Genomic DNA, 18,866 nt, shown 5'->3' on the forward strand with positions numbered 1-18,866 from the left:
CAGACAAATATTTTCTCCTAAGTTTTGTTTCTTAATTTATCTGGAACTTATTTTTATGGTGGGAAATAAGAAAGTAAATGTAGTTTTGTCCCAGGTGGGAACTTAGATGACGCCCCCCATCCCAGTGTCTCACGACTCCTGTCTTGTTCTTCGGGTCTCCTCCAGCTCTGGGCTCTCCCTTTGGTCTAGAATATGTTTGCAGTGGTCTCTGACAGGTGTAGTTTCTGTGGTGTTGTGTCATGCCCTTTGGTGTGCCTGCTCTCCTCACCCTGTTCCATTCTTTTTTTCTATTTCTTAAGCATTTCTTACTAGTTTGCTTTTGGATGAGTTTTCACAACATTGTCCAGCTCCCCTAGAAAAACATGAAATAGTGTTGAGTGCCTACATGGATCCCTGAGCTCAGAGGTGAGGGACGGGTTCTGACAGCCAGAGCCTACCACCAGCTCTGCCCCTCGTGCTGAGCCTTGGTGCTTGGACCTCACAAGGCTCAAATCCTGCATGTGTTCCAGGCCATTTTCATTTTGCCAGTTTCTGGGCTTGCATACCAGATGACCACGAGCATCTCAGAATGGTGCAGAGTGCGGGGGAGAGCTGCCGTCCGTGCTAGAGAGGCCTGTTCCAGCCCCACCGCCAGGCGGTGTGTCGTTGGATTACCCACAGTTGGGTCTTCTGCAACATTTTCCTGCAGTCCTTTTTGCTCTGAACCTACCCCACTGAGCTCCTCCCTTGCACACTGTTGAGCCTGATACTCCGTGAGCAGACCTGACCAGGGCACCAAGATGGGGTGGTTTGAAGGCACCTCCTAGGCAGCATGCCACACATAGTCTGCTGGAGAGTGGCGTCAGACTTGACATACGCAGCTGGTGCCAGCTGGGCACCAAGGCAGCAAGGGTAGTACAGCCAGAAGAGCTCCCAGGCCACAGCCGTAGTGCTTTCGAATTGGGAAAGCTACTGGCTGGGTACATTTCAGGGGAGAGGGGGAGGAGTGTTTGCTTTTGAGAAATTTTTTAACTTTCCCTTAAAACCTGGAAAGCTTTGGAATTGGAATACCAAAAATGCAGTAGAAAACCAAGAAGGGACTCAGGAGGGAGCAGAGCGTGAGGGCAGAGAAGGGAATGAACTTTGTCAGAGGTTCTCAGACAGCTTGTAAATGTTTTCCTTTTGATGAGAAACAAAATTATTACCCAGGCTTAGCTAAGGTGTATTGGAAAGTGAGTAACTGATGTGCATTTTCAGAGTAGAAGATCCTAAAAACACACTCTTGTCTCCCGGTGGGGACACACACCCTGCAGCAGGTGCTCAGCAGGCCCAGCACCCAGTCCTCAGTACAGGTCCTTTCTCTGCACTCATGCTCCTGGCACCCTCTTCCCAGACAAGAGTGTAGGCCTGGGGTCCAAGAGTCCTGCCTCTCCTACTGCTTCTATGTGCCTGGGCAGATTCTTAGCCCCACTGAGCCCCAAGTTCCTCATCCCCAAATGAAGAGAGGAACTTTGTTTTGAAGATTACTTGGTCGTACATTTCCTCGTGATGAGCACTAAGTAAATGTTACTACAATTGTCAGCCTTTCTTCAGAGCGTCAGGGGGTTACTCGGTTCTTCCTGGGACCATCAGTCTCACTAGGTCTGTCTCAATGGACAGGGTCTGGGAGCACTGGGCTTGGAGTCTGACACAGTCTCAAATCCCAGCGATCAGGAGAGCTCAAGGAGGTAGCTGGGCAGGCTCTGATGGAAACACTGTCCCAGGGAGGGCTGCAGGAAGCAAGCAGGTGTCGTCACCCTCCATAGCATGCCCTTACCCTGTGAGGGCAGAGAGGGCAGTATACCTGCAGCCCTAAGGTCAGCACTTGACACTGCCTGCATGGTCATGCAAATCACTGTTGATCAGAGGTAATCCAGGAAACATTTTATTTCCTTCTTTTAGAACAAACTCACGATGTTGGACATTGCATCAAATAGAATCAAAAAGATTGAAAATATCAGCCATCTAACAGAGCTGCAAGAGTTCTGGGTAAGTTTAATACACGCTGGGGTTGATGACACTTTGACTAAACTGGTCTCACTGATTAAAATGTCATATGAATGAATACAAGAATCTCCTGTAAGCCTTCATGCTGAGTGACTCCGCACGTCATGAGATTTGGGGTGGGCGCTCTTGTAGACTTGTATTGGGTGTTGTCTGTGCTCCTCAGCATGAGCCAGAGATCAGCAGCATTGACATAGCTTGTTAGAAATGCAAAATCCTGGGCCCCACCATAGCCCAGATGCAAACTGAGTCAAAATCTTTGCTTTACAAGACTCCAGGTGATTGCAGTACACACAGAGGTTGGAGAAGCCCTGATCTAGGTGTGGGTAGAACCTAAAATTGTCATTTGACCAAATGGTTTCCAAACCTCAGCAGAGAGGCAGACGCATTCCCTGCAGATATATTCCAGCACAACAGAAGGAAATGTTGGATGGGTTTCTGCAGTTAGTCATCTTGGAATTTGCCTTGTATTTGTCTTGTCACAGGTATGGTTTCAGGAGTAGTGTTGTGGAGTCAGCAGGAAGAGAAACAGAATATAAGAAGTTTTTGCGATTCCTCTAAAGGGGTTGGGAAATGATCCCCGAGTTGAAGTCTTCAGTGTTGGGATTCCCTTAGAGAATTCTCCTAAGGCTTATTGCCTTTCCCCTAGCACGTGGCCCCTGCAGAGATTGCAGCACAGATGTCACCCTGTGATGCTGTGAATGTAGTAGTGTCCTCAGATACATTCAGTCTAATCCAGGATTCATGCTGAGTGTAAGGCATCGTTCTTCCTTGTCTCTCCTCTAACTGTGCTGCTGACCCTGCTTGTCTGTGCGTTCTCCTTTCCCCATTTTAAAAGGTCACCCACGTTTCCCCAGAACACAGGTGGCCTGCTGCAAATGTTCCTTGCCCCTTATTAGTGGCACTGGGTCTTGAGTAGTGTCATGATGTGATACCAGAGCATGTCTGGGAAGATCAGAGCCAGAATTTGGAAGGTGATAAAGATGTCCCAGGCCAGGGGGAGCCTCAGTGAGTCCAGGTGGGTCTATGTGCAGCCCACCCTTGAAGGAAGGTGTGGCTGGTGGTAGGCTGGTTGGATCAGTGCATAGGGAGTTGGCAAAGAAGCCAGGGAACCACACAAAGAAGCCAAACAACAGGAATAAGGAGTCCAGAGACAGAGGACCAGGTAATAGGGAAAGGGCACCTGGCAAAAAATTAGGGAGCAGGTTTGGGAAACGAGCTGATACTGAAGCAATGTTCCTGAAGCTTATGATTCCTTCTGCATGCCCTGCCTAGGAACAGAGCATGGGCACAGAATGCTGAGACCACAGGCAGGGGCCAACCTGGGCACCACAGCTAGCAGGGAGGCAGGCAGGCTGGCAGGCTGGTGATCAATCACTAGGGGCCAGATAGTGCCTGACCCTGTAACACAGAAGAATCTTGTTCCTTAGGCCACCAAAGATAGTAAAAAAATAGCCAGAATTTGCACAGCACTTTATAGTGTCATACCTCTTTCCATTCTGATCCAATTATCACAGCAAAAATGTGGATAAGGTCATATTACCCCATTTTACAGGTAAAGAATTGCATTCCAGGAAGGAAAGCTGCAAACCAGGAACTCTCAAACTCAGTTCCATGCTCATATCACATTTGAGAGGCACATCATTAGTCTCTAAGGCAGAAATAGAAAACCAGTCTTACAAGTTTCTGATAACTCACATACTATGTTTGTTGATTTTTCTGCCTATTTGTTCCAATTACCGAGAGGAGTATGTTGAAACCTTCCAACTATAATTGTCAATGGATCCATTTCTCCTTTCAGTTCCATTAGTTTTTGTTTCTTGTATTTTGAAAGTCTGTTAATCAGGTGCATACATATTTAGAATTGAGGAATTCTTGATGAATTGATCCATTTATCATATGAAATGTTCTTCTTTCTTGCTATCCTCTTTATCCTTGTCCTGGAAGAGTATCTTGTCTGTTATTAACGTAGCCACTTCATCTGTCTTACGATTAGTGCTCTCATGGAATCTTCATCCATTTACTCTTAACCTGTGCCCTTATAATTAAAATGTGTTTTTCATAAAAAGTATATAACTAGATCTTGCTTTTTTCTCCAGTCTGACAATCTCTGTCTTTTAAGTGGTGTGTTTAGACTGCTTACATTTAATATAATTACATTTAATTACATTTTGTGTAATGGTTGAGTTTAACTATCATGTTAGTATTTGTTTTTTATTTGTCTCATCTATTCTTTGTTTACTCTTTCCTACCTACTTTTTGGAGTGAGATTTTTTTTTTTTGCAGTCTATTTTAACTCTATTATTGGCTTATTTGCTATACCTCTGTACTAGTGTTTTCTTGTTGATTGTTTGGAGGGAGGGTTGTTTTAGTGACTAGAATTTAAAAATGCATTTTTAATTTATCATCATCTATATATTTTACATTTAAATATCTTATGATCCCCATGATACCTTATCTTTTAAAGAAATTTTAAAATGGCCAGGCGCAGTGGCTCCTGCCTGTAATCCTAGCACTTTGGGAGGCCGAGGCGGATGGATCACCTGAGATCAGGAGTTTGAGACCAGCCTGGCCCAACGTGGTGAAACCCTGTCTCTACTAAAAATGCAAAACTTAGCTGGGCATGGTGGCACATGCTGTAGTCCAAGCTACTCAAGAGGCTAAGGCACGACAATCACTTGAACCCGGGAAGTGGAGATTGCAGTGGGCCAAGATCACGCCACTGCACTCCAGCCTGGGCAAAAAAAGTGAAACTCCGTCTCAAAAAAAAAAAAAAAAAAAAGAAATTTAAAACCAAGAAAACTCACTTATTTTACCATTTCAGGCATTGTTTATTCTTTCGTGTGGATCTGAGTTTCCACTTGGTATTTCCCTTCCACCTGAAGAATTCTATTGTTTTGTCGTTGTGCATTCTGCAGTAAACCAATCCTTCACTTTTATTTGTTTGAAAAATCTATTTAATTTGCCTGCATTTTTGAAATTTAATATTATGGATACACAATTCTAGCTTGACAGGTTTTTTTTTTCCTTTTTAAGCACATTAAATACTTTGTTCCTTCATCCTCTGGTTTGCATTATTTTTCCTTTATAAAATTTTTATTATTTTAAAAATAAATAGAGACGGGGCCAGACACAGCAGCTCACGCCTGTAATCCCAAGGTGGATCACCTCAGGTCAGGAGTTTGAGCCCAACCTGACCAACATGGCGAAACCCCATCTCAACTAAAAATTCAAAAATTAGCTGGGTGTGGTGGTGCGTGCCTATACTCCCAGCTACTGGGGAGGCTGAGACAGGAGAATCACTTGAATCCAGGAGGCAGAGGTTGCAGTGAGCCAAGATCGTGCCACTGTAGTCCAACCTGGGCAACAGAGCAAGACTGTCTCAAAAAAAAAAAAAATAGGATGGGATCTTGCCATGTTGCCCAGGCTGGTCTCGAACTCCTGGGCTCAGACAGTCCTCCTGCCTCAGCCTCCCAAAGGGCTGGGAGTACAGGTGTGAGCCACCACACACGGCCCTGGTTTGCATTATTTCTAATAAGAAGCCAGCAGTCATTTTTATCTTTTTTCCTCTGGCTGCTTTTTAAATGTTCTTTTTAATCATTGTTTCTTATTTTGTTTTGTTTTTTGCAACTTGAATATAATGTGCCATGGTGTAGTTTATTTTATTTGATGTGTTAGGGTTCACTGGATCTGTGAATTTATGGTTTTCATCAAATGTGGAAAGCTTCTGGAAATTATTTTCTATAAAACTGTTTCTGCCCCTGCTCCCCCACCCCGGTTTCTCTCTGAAAACCCAGTTATGCATCTTCCTCTGGTACTAACGAGGCCCCTGAGGCCATTTCCTCCACCCTGTTCCACCCCTCTGGCTTTCATCTTGCTGTGCTTGTTTGTATAATTTCTGTTGTTAAATCTTCAAGATCATGATCTTTTCATCTGTAGTATCCTATCTACTGTTAAGCCCATGTCATGAATTTTTTATTTCAGATGTTGTATTTTTCTCAACTCTAAAAGAACATTTGGCTTTATTTTTTTTTGGTAGGTTATTTTTCTCTCTTCATTAGATTCGTGTTTTCCTTTAAGTCCTTCCTTCTTTACGTCTTGTAATTTTTTATTAGATCCTGGGTGTTATGGTGTTCAATTGTTGAATGTCTGGAATTTATGTTGTGTTCCTTCAAAACATACTGAACTTTATCTGACAGGCAATTAAGTTACAGCTTGATACTTTTGAGGCTTGTTTTTAAGCTTTATTAGAGTACATCTAAATAGTCTACCCCGTAAGATTAATCTAGCGCTGTTTTGAAGCTGTGGCCCTCCTGGGATGTCTGGTGAATATCCTGTGTATTTAAGTTCTCTCCACTGTGGTTGGTGGGAACACAAACATGGACCTGCTATGGGTGAGCTCTGGGCATTCTGCAGCTCGGGGCTGCCTAGTAGTTCTTTGACCAGCCTTTAGCTTTTCACTCTGCCTAGCACAGCTTCATCTTCAGTCCAGGATTCAAGAGGATACCATGTGGATTTCTGGAGGCTTTTTCCCTGCATAGCTCACTCCTATCTATACATTCCAGCTCCCTTTGCCTCCCCAAACTACAATCACAATCTCAACTCTGTGTGGCCACCAGGCTCTGCTTGGGTTCTGCCTCCTTGTGGTCCCGAAAGTTCCTCCAGGCAGAAGGCCGGGATGATCACACCGCCCACCTCATTTGTTTCCTGTCTCTCAAGAATCACTGTCTGTGTTGCCTGTTGTCCAATGTATAAAAACAATTATTTCATATATTCTATCCTTTTTTTTTTTTTTTCCAAGATAGAGTCTCGCTCTGTCTCCCAGGCTGGGGTGCAGTGGCGCGATTGGTGCGATCTCAGCTCACTGCAAGCTCTGCCTCCCGGGTTCATGCCATTCTCCTGCCTCAGTCTCCTGAGTAGCTGGGACTACAGGCACCCACCACCATGGCCAGCTAATTTTTTGTGTATTTTAGTAGAGACGGGGTTTCACTGTGTTAGCCAGGATGGTCTCGATCTCCTGACCTCATGATCCGCCCGCCATGGCTTCCCCAGGTGCTGGGATTACAGGTGTGAGCCACCATGCCTGGCCTATTCTATCCTATTTTCTAGTAGCTTGTGACAAAGGCAGGAGCCCAGCACCAGCTGTTCTATCATGGCTTGAAAGAGAAGTCCTACTTACTTATTTTACTTTTGTGTCTGTCTCCCCCATTGTATAATATAAACCTCATAAGGGCAGGGAAATTAGTGTTTGGTTTACTTTGTTTTCCCTCCCAATTTCTTTACTGTGGTAAAACATGCATAAAATAAAACTTACATCTTAACCATGTTTAAGTGTACAGTAAGTGGTATTCAGCACATTCATAATGGTGCACAGCCATCACCACCATCCATCTCCAGGACTCTTTTCAACTTATAAAACTGAAACTCTGTACCCATTAAACAATAACTCCCTATTTTCCCCTTCCCAGACCTTGACAATGACCCTTCTACTTTCTGTCTCTATGAATTTAACTACAGACCTCATATCACTGGAATCATGCAGTATTCATTTTTGTGACTGGCTGACTTCACTCAGCATATTGACCTGAAGATTCATCCATTCTGTAGCATGTGTCAGAATTGCCTTTCTTTTTAAGGCCAAATAATATTCCGCTGTATGGATATTGTTTTGTTCATTCTTATCTCACCAGCTTCTGGAATAGTTCCTGATACCCCTTTTTTTTTTTTTTTTTTTTTTTTTGAGACAGAGTCTCGTTCTGTCACCCAAGCTAGAGTGCAGTAGCATGATCATGGCTCATTGAAGCCTTGACCTCCTGAGTTCAAGTGATCCTCTCACCTCAGCCTCCTCCCAAGTAGCTGGGACTGCAGGTGTGCACCAATGACCTGGCTACATTTGTGGGTTGTTTTTTTATTTTATTTTATTTATTTATTTTTTTTTTTTGAGACGGAGTTTTGGTCTTGTCACCCAGGCTGGAGTGCAATGGCACAATCTCACTGCAACCTCCGCTTCCCAGGTTCAAACGATTCTCCTGCCTCAGCCTCTGAGTAGCTGGGATTACAGGTGAATGCCACCATGCCCGGCTAATTTTTGTATTTTTAGCAGAGACGGGGTTTCACCATGTTGGCCAGGATGGTCTCAAACTCCTGAACTCAGGTAATCTACCCGCCTCGGCCTCCCAAAGTGCTGGGATTACAGGAGTGAGCCACCATGTCCGGACTATTTTAAAATTTTTTGTAGAGACAAGGTCTCACTGTGGTGTCCAGGCTGGTCTCAAACTCCTGAGCTCAAGCAGTCCTCCTTCCTGGGCCTCCCAAAGTGCTGGGATTACAGTTGTGAGCCCCGTGCCCAGCCAGTGCCTGAAACATATTTGAATGAGCAGAAGAAACATAGAGAAGGCTGGCCAACTGTGTGGAGGCCAGCTACAGATAACATTGGAAAATATGTTATCCACATGTGTCAGATGCAGGGCTAACCTCCTTACCTTAAAAACAGCTCACACCCAGGTACCACTTGAAAACTAGGGGTGTTCACAGAGCAAGAAGTAACAGTTGCTTCTAAATACATCAAGCATTTCCTATCTCATTAATTTTTTTTTCTTTTTTTTTTTTTTTCTTTGAGATAGAGCTTTGCTCTTGTTGTCCAGGCTTGAGTGCAAAGGCACGATCTTGGCTCACTGCAACCTCCACCTCCCAGGTTCAAGCGATTCTCCTGCCTCATCCTCCCAAGTAGTTGGGATTACAGGTGCCTGCCACCACCATGCCTGGCTAATTTTTGTATTTTTAGTAGAGACGGGGTTTTGCCATGTTGGCCAGGCTGGTCTGGAAGTCCTGGCCTCAAGTGATCTGCCCGCCTTGGCTTCCCAAAGTGTTGGGATTACAGGCGTGAGCCACCATGCCTGGCCATATCTCATTAACTTTTAAAATCTACTAAAACAGTGAGATACAGCTTTATCTGTCAGGTTGGCGAAGACTCTTGTAGAATGGAGTTGCAACCAGCCTGTGATGGCAGCAGGCAGCCTCGTGACTATGGAGATAGCTGTGTTTCATTCAAGTTTTCTGTAGGGCATTTAGAGCCTTAAAAATACCACATGCAGCCAGGCACGGTGGCTCACACCTGTCATCCCAGCACTTTGGGAGGCTGAGACGGGTGCATCACCTAAGGTCAGGAGTTCGAGACGAGTCTGACCAATATGGTGAAACCCCATCTCTACTAAAAATACAAAAATGAGCCAGGCGTGGCGGCATGCACCTGTAGTCTCAGCTACTGGAGGGGCTGAGACAGGAGAATTGCTTGAACCCAGGAAGCGAAGGTTGCAGTGAGCCAAGATCTTGCCACTGCACTCCAGCCTGGGTGACAGAGGGAGACTCCGTCTCAAAAAAAGAAAAAAAGGCTGGGCGCAGTGGCTTATGCCTGTAATCCCAGTACTTTGGGAGGCCGAGGCAGGTGGATCACAAGGTCAGGAGATGGAGACCATCCTAGCCAACATGGTGAAACCCTGTCTCTACTAAAATACAAAAATTTAGCTGGGTGTGGTGGCACGCGCCTGTAGTCACCGCTACTCGGGAGGCTGAGGCAGGGGAATCACTTGAACCCAGGAGGCGGAGGTTGCAATGAGCTGAGATCGTGCCACTGCACTCCAGCCTGGCGACAGAGCTAGACTCCATCTTGGAAAAAAAAAAAAAAAAAAAACACATATCTAAGAGAGCTTCCTAACCAAGATTTAAAAATCAGAAGTGAAAAAAGAAAGAATAGATATATCTAATTTTATAAAGCATATATATTTTGCATGATGAAAGAGTCCATTGGTCACCTGAAAGGTTAAGGTTAAGGTTATTTTCTGTGACATACAAAAAGCTCTTTAAAGTGAAAGAAAGCAATTCAATAGAAAAATAGGTGGAGGATAGCAATACACAGTTCACCAACGTGATGCATCTCGCCCCTGCCATACAGGACTTGTTTCAAGCTGACATCCAGGGCCTGGAGGGTGGGCTGAGACCAGCACTGCCCTGCTCAGGCCCCCACCCTCTTCCCAGTAATCCGGGGGAAAGGTAGCATCACAGTGACCAAAGGCAGTAGCCAGGGGAGGAGAAACATTTGGCAGGAAAGTTTCCACCCTCATGGTGTCTGATGCTGGCATGGAGCCCATCTGCTCACTGCCCTGCTGGCACAGGGGCCTCCCCAGGACCCTCCCAGATGCTCTGTTGGCAGATGCTGCCCGCTCGTTTAAGCCAAGTGATGCTATTCGGATTACGTTGCAGGCCTGCTCTATGCCACAGTTGTGCTTCCTCAGCCCTCTTGATGGAATGCTTTCCTGTAGGCAGCGCCCTGCGCAAGCAGCCTGTGCCAGCTTGGCACCCCTGACCCAGGGCTGTCTGGTGCAAGCTGCAAGGAGCAGGGGACACAGGTAGGGGCTGCTCGAGGAGAGGCTGTGTGCCTCCCTCCCAGCGTGTGTGCCTCCCTCCCAGCGTGTGTGCGTGGCCTGGGCCCACTTTCTTCTCCCCTTCAGTCTAGTGATGGCCGTTTCATTAGGTTTCAGTCGCATTCCTTTAATGACAGATGAGTCTAACCCTGGCGCCTCTGTTTTCAACCACTTTCTCCTTTTGTTCGCTCTTGATACTTTCTGCTAGCTTTAATCCAGTGCATTTGCCCTTTTATTATTAACTTATGGAGATTCTATCGATGAATGATACTAAACCTTAGTATGTCATCTGTGTTGCAGATACTTTACTTTGTCACTGGTCTTCGGCTTTTTTTTGTTTGTTTGTTTGAGACAGAGTCTTGCTCTGTTGCCCAGGCTGGAGTGCAGTGGCTTGATCTCGGCTCACTGCAAGCTCCACCTCCTGGGTTCACACCATTCTCCTGCCTCAGCCTCCCTAGTAGCTAGGACTACAGGCACCCACCACCACGCCCAGCTAATTTTTTTTTTTTTTTATTTTTTAGACGGAGTCTGGCTCTGTCCCCGAGGCTAAAGTGCAGTGGCGCAATCTCCACTCACTGCAACCTCCTCCTCCCGGGTTCATGCCATTCTCCTGCCTCAGCCTCCCAAGTAGCTGGGGCTACAGGTGTCCGCCACCATGCCCGGCTAGTTTTTTGTATTTTTAGTAGAGACAGGGTTTCACCGTGTTAGCCAGGATGGTCTCGATCTCCTGACCTCGTGATCCGCCCTGCTCGGCCTCCCAAAGTGCTGGATTACAGGCGTGAGCCACCGCGCCCGGCCTCCTTCCAGTCTTTTCTCTGGTGTCTACACGCACTGAGTTTAAGAATAGCTAGATCTCGGCCGGGTGCGGTCAGGAGATCGAGACCATCCTGGCTAACACGATCTCTACTAAAAATACAAAAATATTAGCCGGGCGTGGTGGCGGCGCCTGTAGTCTCAGCTACTTGGGAGGCTGAGGCAGGAGAATGGCGTGAACTCGGGAGGCAGAGCTTGCAGTGAGCCAGGATTGCGCCACTGCACTCCAGCCTGGGCGACAGAGCAAGACTCCATCTCAAAAAAATAAAATAAAAAAAGAAAAGACACTGGAAGGAAATATGCCAAAATGAGAAGCCCTTTGGTTTCTTTTTTCCTTTATACTCTATAGTTCTTCTGAATTTTCTATAATGAGCATGTATTTCTTTTTTTTTTTTTTTTTTTTTGAGATGGAGTCTCGCTCTGTCACCAGGCTGGAATGTAATGGCGCAACCTCAGCTCACTGTAACCTCCACCTCCCGGGTTCAAGGGATTCTCTTGCCTCAGCCTCCCGAGTAGCTCACCATCCCCACGGACAGCTCTCGATGTGGCCGTACCTGTGTCTGGCGGCAGACTCACCATCCCCACGGATGGCTCTTGATGGGCCGTGCCTGTGTCACACATCTCCTTTGTTAAACTGTCATGGAGATTTTCAGAAAATAAGTGATTTTTACATTCTACCAGTTGTTTATGAAATGTATCTTAAGAATTCTACCCATCTTTTGCTTAAAACATTACTGAGTTTGGGATAATTAATGTAAATTTTCTATAATATCAGCCAAAAAAATTGTGAAGGGAAATACAGGTATCCTATGTATGTATATGCAAAATACACACATAGAAAACCCCATAAATACAAAATGCAAGTTTGGGTTCCAAAAACCAAAAGAGTCTGCCAGGAAAACGTCAACCAAGAAGACGTTCCCTAGCAGAATCCCAGCCGTTGGTTCGGGCAAGGGATCAGCTGCTGAGATAACTGGGAAGGATGTTGAAGAAGGGATGTTTGCACACAGGCCCAAGGATCATGCCACAGAGAACTCGCTAATTGCAAAGGGAAAGCATGTTCCCAGAGTCATCTGGGGTCACCAGCTGATCTGCTTGATAAAACTTAGCATCCCTAATTGTGGGACCACCTGAAGTGCTGTGTCCCCATTGTGAGTCATCTATGCAGTATACCTACCAAAAATGTTTAGTCTGATCTAACCAAGCATTCATACCTAACTTCGAGTTTATGGGAAGTATAAGAGCTAGAGGAACAAGCTAAATGACAATGAGGGATACTTTACAAGACAGTTCTTCAAAAAGCCAATTTTAGTTTTTAAAAAACAGTGTGAGAAGGACATGGGAGGTGCTCAAGATTAGAAGAGACTGAAATGGTCCCTCAGGGGAAAGGAATGTGTCTGCGTTCCCCAGCCAGGCTCCCTGACAGCCCCGGTGTACAGAACTTTACAAGAGAAACATAAGGTCATCTTTATTCCATGATGAGTGTAACATCTTTGTCCCATCCTGGGATTCAGGAGCCTCTGGAATGTCTATGGAGACAGAGTCTCATACAAGTGAATGTTTTTAGTTCCATTTTGGAAAAATGCAAAGATAAGAATCTCTGAAAGTTACCAGTATCAAACACATTATTTACACATTATTTACAATGTACCATTGGTGGTGAGTAGAATTCCCTGTGTTAGGTTTACTAAGTCCTGGAGAAAACCGCTCTGAGATTGGCGGCGCTATGGAAAATTACAAAATCTGCAATTTATAAAGATGGTCTGCCAATCTAGACTAATAATGACACTGGAAAATGCTGTGATGTGTGAGACAAGAAGCATCTGGTGTGTGACAAACACAAATACATCACGTATCGAGAAAGAAGGAGGTGACACAGCTTGAAGACCTCCCACACCAGAGCTGAAAGCCTGAGTCAACTGCCAGTGGTGTTTTGAATCATTTTTTAAATAGACTATGCTACAAGAAAATCTTATTTCTTCCAAACAGTGTAATATTGCTGCTTTTATTAAATGAATGTCCTTTTTGTGTGTTTTGTGGTAGAAGTGGTTAAGGCAGTGGTGTTCAATCTTTGGGCCTTCCCTGGGCCACACTGGAAAAAAGAAGAATTGTCTTGGGCTGCACATAAAATACACTAACGATCGCTGGTGAGCTAAAAAAAAAAAAAAAAAAAAAACAAAAACAAAACGAAAAAATCTCAAAAAAATCTCAAAATGTTTTTAAGCTTACCAATTTGCGTTGGGCCTCATTCAAAGCCATCCTAGGCCATTTACAGCCTGCAGGCCGTGGGTTGGACAAGCTTGGTTTAAGGCGTGTGTGTGCATCATTTTCGTGACTCTCCACTTTAAGGGTCTCTTTCTGTTAACTGACCAGTGACTGGCCAATCACAGGCCTGGCAGGTGGATGGCTTCCCCTGTAATTCTAATGTTGCAGGCTCTGCACTGGCCACACAACCAGCAGGGCAGTGTGAGTGTAGTAACAGAATAGCATTTAAGAATGTATGCTCACGTCCCTTCCACATGGAGGCACTAGTCGGGACGGCAGCAGGGCACCAGCCCTGGTGGTGCGGCTCTTCCCAGCAGGTTTCAGTCCCTCTTCAAGGGCTAAGCTCTAGGATTTGGAAATCTTGGTTTCCCAAGGCTGGTATGCACTAGTCCCACAAAAGGTTCTGTGAAAATAGGGTCCCTCAGGCCAGGTGCAGTGGCTCACGCCTGTAATCCCAGCACTTTGGGAGGCTAAGGCGGGTGGATCACTTGAGGTCAGGAGTTCAAGACCAGGCTGGCCAACATGGTGAAACCCCGTCTCTACAAAAATACAAAAATTAGCCGAGCATGATGGCGAGTGCCTGTAATCCCAGCTACTTGGGAGGCTGAGGTGGGAGAATCGCTTGAACCCGGGAGGCGGAAGTTGCAGTGAGCAGAGATTGCCCCATTGCACTCCAGCCTGGATGACAGAGCGAGACTCCATCTCAGAAAAAAAGAAAATAGGGTTCCTCAAACAGGCAAACCTGTGAGATGCATGTTATATTCCTCTCTGGGAGGCCCCTGACACACAGTAAGTTACTAAAGACAGCCTGGCTATGACAGTGGACCTGGTGCCAAACTAGCCCTCCTGCCACAGACAGAAAAATATGAAACAACTCTATTCAGGCAGTGGACAGCAGGCAGCACGCACCTGCAGGCTCTGAGGAGGGAGTTCCAGCGTGAGCCCCATGATCACCCCACTCCTTACCTGGGATGTTTCCCAAGCAGAACACAGTACTTCTGAGTGGAAGGGGCAGAGATCAACATCTCTGGCAGCTAGAGTGTGCAAGACAGGGCCCTGGAGAGAAGGGGAGCTGTGCAGAGCAGGGGTCCAGAAGTCCACGCAGGGACCCCCCAGTCGGACCACAGCTGTGGGCAGGGCAGTGTGGGCCCCAGAGTAGAACGCCCCTGCTTGCATTCCGTTCCACATGGACAGTTCCCGTCCTAACTTCTCTGTAAAAGGAGTCAAAGTCTGTCACCCTATAACGAGTGCCCCTGGCTCTGCCCATTGTAGGTTCATAGTCAAGTCCAGCTGCCTCTTCAGGAGCAGTGCCCGTGCTCTTGCCACCGCAGTTTGCCTGGCAGGCCCTGAGGCCGGGCAGCTCTGAACATGTGATTTCTACACACCGGGTGTTTGACAGGGATGGTCAGACCAACAGGGTTTCAAGCTGGACTGGCTCCCCTTGTTCTGGAGATGGCACCACTGCGCTCCAGCCTGGGCAACAGAGCGAGACTCTGTCTCAAAAAAAAAAAAAAAAAATGCAAGAGAACTCTTCCTGCCAAAGGCAGGTCCCTCCAACTGGGCATGGCAGGGCCAAGATGGTAAAATGTAGCCTGCTCTGAGCCTGCAACTCAGACCTCTGAATCCCACCTGCTCACAATTTGTGTCCCTGCACATGGTATTGGGTGAAAGCAGCAACTGGGACTTCCTTGTGGAGAGAGCCATAGAGGTAATTTACAGAAGAGTTGAGAGTTTTAAGTAGAGCAGCCTCTGTCTGCTGTGTCACAGTGACGGCGCAGAGTGCAGCCTTGGGAATGATGGCTGAGAATTGGTTTGTAGAAAGTGCAGCCCACCCTGCTTTGACACTTGCCTATGGACGAGTGTAGCAGGCAGGTGGCCAGGACTGCTTTGTCTTTCCTCTGCTGACCTGAATGTGGACTTGGCCCCGTCATAGTGACTGGCCCAGGGTTGGCTATGGACAGGTAACTTGTACTTGGGATGCAGCTGAAGGTGGCCAGGATGCACCAAGAGGCCATGGAAGGTCCCATGAGGTGCCAGGGAAGACCCACACCTGCTCGCCATCTTCTGAGTGGGAAGGAGGAGGGTGGCTAGTGGACCCCACCAGAGTCGAGGGCTGGGCTGTTTGGTTCTAAAGTCTTTTCTCCTGTGTGTGTCCCCAGATGAACGACAATCTCCTTGAGAGCTGGAGCGACCTCGATGAGCTGAAGGGAGCCAGGAGCCTGGAGACAGTGTACCTGGAGCGGAACCCCCTGCAGAAGGACCCCCAGTACCGGCGAAAGGTCATGCTCGCCCTCCCCTCCGTGCGGCAGATCGACGCCACGTTCGTCAGGTTCTGAGTCCTCCTTGCTCCTCATATGGTCCCTGTCCTCGGAAGAACTGCCCAGCCACGGTTTTTTAACCCACCTGTTGCTCCTGAGGTCGTCACTATATCAACAGTCACAAACCCAATGGCAATAAAGGCACTGATGATAGCTGGCACGCGCGATGCCACGCACCATTTTCAGATGCCATTGCAATTAAATCTTGCCACACAGTCCTCCTGGGTGATTGTTGACAGTTATTGTAGCCACAGAGAGAACATAAGACATGTTGCGTTCATTCACTAGAAATTCCTGTTTCCTTCTCTCAGAAGGCAGTCACAGTCCCTACCTAAGTCATGTGAAACACAGGGCCCAGGAGTGCTTTACAGGCATTCACGTGCTGTCCGAATGGCATTCGGGAGCTGGCCTAGCTGGCCCTAGTCCTGGTGTGCAGGGTTCAGGCAGTCCTGACCTGCAACGACTGAGGTTTTTTAGTCTTTTAAACCAGCCATTTTCAATTTTTAAAAAATTAGGTAAGTTAAAAAAACATGGGTAAAAGCTGACTCAGCCCTGTGTGCTTGTGTTCCTTAGAGCTCTCCTTCAAAGAGCGCCGGGCAGGGCTGACTGCTTTCACGTGTGCCTGTCAGTTCTCGCCACATCCCTTGCCTGTGGGTGAAAGCTCAGGTGTGGGGAGGGTGTCCCGTGTCCCACGCAGTGCTGTGCTGCTGCCAGAATGCGAGCCCCATTGAGCCTCTCCAAAGACGGCCTCCAAGGATCTGAACTCTTGGCCACTGGTATAGTAGCCTCCTGTTCTCACCCCATTGTTATTTTGGCTTTTTTAATATAAAATTTACATTGACAGACACCCGAAGTCTGGATTTAATGCTACCAGGGCATCGTCACCTCCCAGGGTCTCAGATTTCTCCTCCCGCAGAAAGAGAGCCACATCATGTGGTCACCAAGGTCCCTTCTGCCTCCAGGACTCTAGACTCTAGAACCGTCTACTTGAGGAACCAGGACTCTAGAACCGTACTGTCCAATGTGGTCAAGGCTGCAGTGAGCCATGATTGTACCCACTCCAGCCTGTGTGACAGAGGGAGACCCTGTCTCAAAACAAATAAAAAATTTTAAAAGGCCCCAAATTAATACCCAGCCATCTGTTCTTTAACAGACATTTTTACAAACATACAAAAAATGTGGAAGTGATGAGGAAAGGTATGCTAAATCCAGCACAATCCTAATCAAAATGCCATTTGATTTTTTTTTTTTTTTTTTTTTTTTTAAGGAGTCTGTCTCTGTCACCCAGGCTGCAGTGCAATGGCGCAATCTCAGCTCACTGCAGCCACCACCTCCCGGGTTCAAGCGATTCTCCTGTCTCACCCTCCCTAGTAGCTGGGATTACAGGCACCCGCCACCACACCCAGCTGATTTTTGTATTTTTAGTAGAGATGGGGTTTTGCCATGTTGCCAGGTTGGTCCCAAACTCCTGACCTCAGGTGATCCGCCCACCTCAGCCTCCCAAAATGCTGGAATTACAGGGGTGAGCCACCGCACCCAGCCACCATTTGATTTTTTGAGACACATTAAATTCTAAAATTTAATTTTTTTTTCTTTTTTTTCTGAGACAGAGTCTCGCTCTGTCGCTAGACTGGGGTGCAGTGGCATGATCTGTGCTCACTGCAAACTCCACGTCCCGAGCTCAAGCGATTCTCCTGCCTCAGCCTCCCGAGTAGCTGGGACTACAGGCACGCACCACTATGCCCAGCTAATTTTTGTGTTTTTAGTAAAGACAGGGTTTTGCCATGTTGGCCAGGATGGTCTTGATCTCTTGACCTCATGATCCACCTGCCTCTGCCTCCCAAAGTGCTGGGATTACAGGAGTGAGCCACCGCACCCGGCTTTTTCTTTTTCTATTTTTGGCGAACAGGGTCTTGCTATATTGCCCAGGCAAGTCTCAAACTCCTAGGCTCAAGCTGTCCTCCCACCTCTGCCTTCCTAAAAGCTGGGATTATAGGCATGAGCTACCATGCCCGACAAATTCTAAAATGTATATGGAAGAAAAAAGTCAACATTGTGATTCAATTCATTTTGAGAAAGAGCTGGGAGAGACGCTTTCCTACCAGATCCTGAGTGCTGCAAACCCACAGTGAGAGTGTGGGGGGAGGCCTGACCTAACAGCACCAAGACAGGGACACCTCAGCAGGAACCCAGGGGACTCAGGAACTGGGAAAAGTGTCCCGGGGTCGGGGAGGGGTGGACAGTGTCCTCATGATGTTGGCAGAGTGTGCTATGTGGAAAAATGAACACTGCCCCTCCCTGGCATCACACACAGGGTGGGCTCCAGAGCAATTGGTGATTCATGGGCGGTGGTGAAATAGGAAATTAGTAGAAAATAATGTGGGAGGCTGGGCATGGTGGCTCATGCCTGTAATCGTAGCACTTTTGGAGGTCAAGGCGAGTGGATTGCTTGACCTCAGGAGTTCAAAACCAGCCTGGGTAACACGGTGAAAACCCATCTCTACTTTAAAAAAACACAAAACTTAGCTGGGCGTGGTGGCAGCCACCTGTAGTCCCATCTACTCGGGAGGCTACAGTGGCAGAATCGCTTGAACCCGGGAGGCGGAGGTTGCAGTGAACTGAGATCTCGCCACTAGCACTCCAGCCTGGGCGACAGAGTGAGACCCTGTCTCACACCCCAAAAAAAGAAAAAAGAATGTGGGAAGGCGGATGTGTGAGCTAGCAGTAGAGAAAACTCCCCAAGGCCGGGTACGGTGGCTCACGCCTGTAATCCCAGCACTTTGAGAGGCCGAGGTGGGCAGATCACAAGGTCAGGAGTTCAAGACCAGCCTGGCCAACATGGTGAAACCCCGTCTCTACTAAAAATACAAAAAATTATCCAGGCATGGTGACAGGCGCCTGTAACCCCAGCTACTCGAGGAGGCTGAAGCAAGAGAATTGCTTGAACCCAGGAGGTGGAGGTTGCAGTGAGCCGAGATTGCACCATTGCACCCCAGCCTGGCCAACAGAGCAAGACTCTATCTCAAAA

At 47.1% G+C, this 18,866-nt stretch overlaps 1 protein-coding gene across 4 annotated transcripts in view; it reads left to right on the top strand.

Annotated features, from left to right (window-relative positions):
• PPP1R7 (protein phosphatase 1 regulatory subunit 7) overlaps window positions 1–16,685 on the top strand; it is a 34,734-nt gene extending 18,049 nt beyond the window's left edge. For 3 of the 4 annotated variants that reach the window (XM_054548467.2, XM_054548466.2, XM_024242855.2), the window contains exons 9-10: window positions 1,921–2,007; window positions 15,680–16,056. In XM_054548467.2, the coding sequence (XP_054404442.1) occupies window positions 1,921–2,007; window positions 15,680–15,856 (264 nt within the window). In that variant the 3' untranslated portion in view covers window positions 15,857–16,056. 4 annotated transcript variants of the gene reach the window in all.
• Window positions 16,686–18,866: the final 2,181 nt, after the last annotated feature.

Source organism: Pongo abelii, chromosome 11 (assembly GCF_028885655.2).
Source record: "Pongo abelii isolate AG06213 chromosome 11, NHGRI_mPonAbe1-v2.0_pri, whole genome shotgun sequence".
Taxonomy (NCBI): domain Eukaryota; kingdom Metazoa; phylum Chordata; class Mammalia; order Primates; family Hominidae; genus Pongo; species Pongo abelii.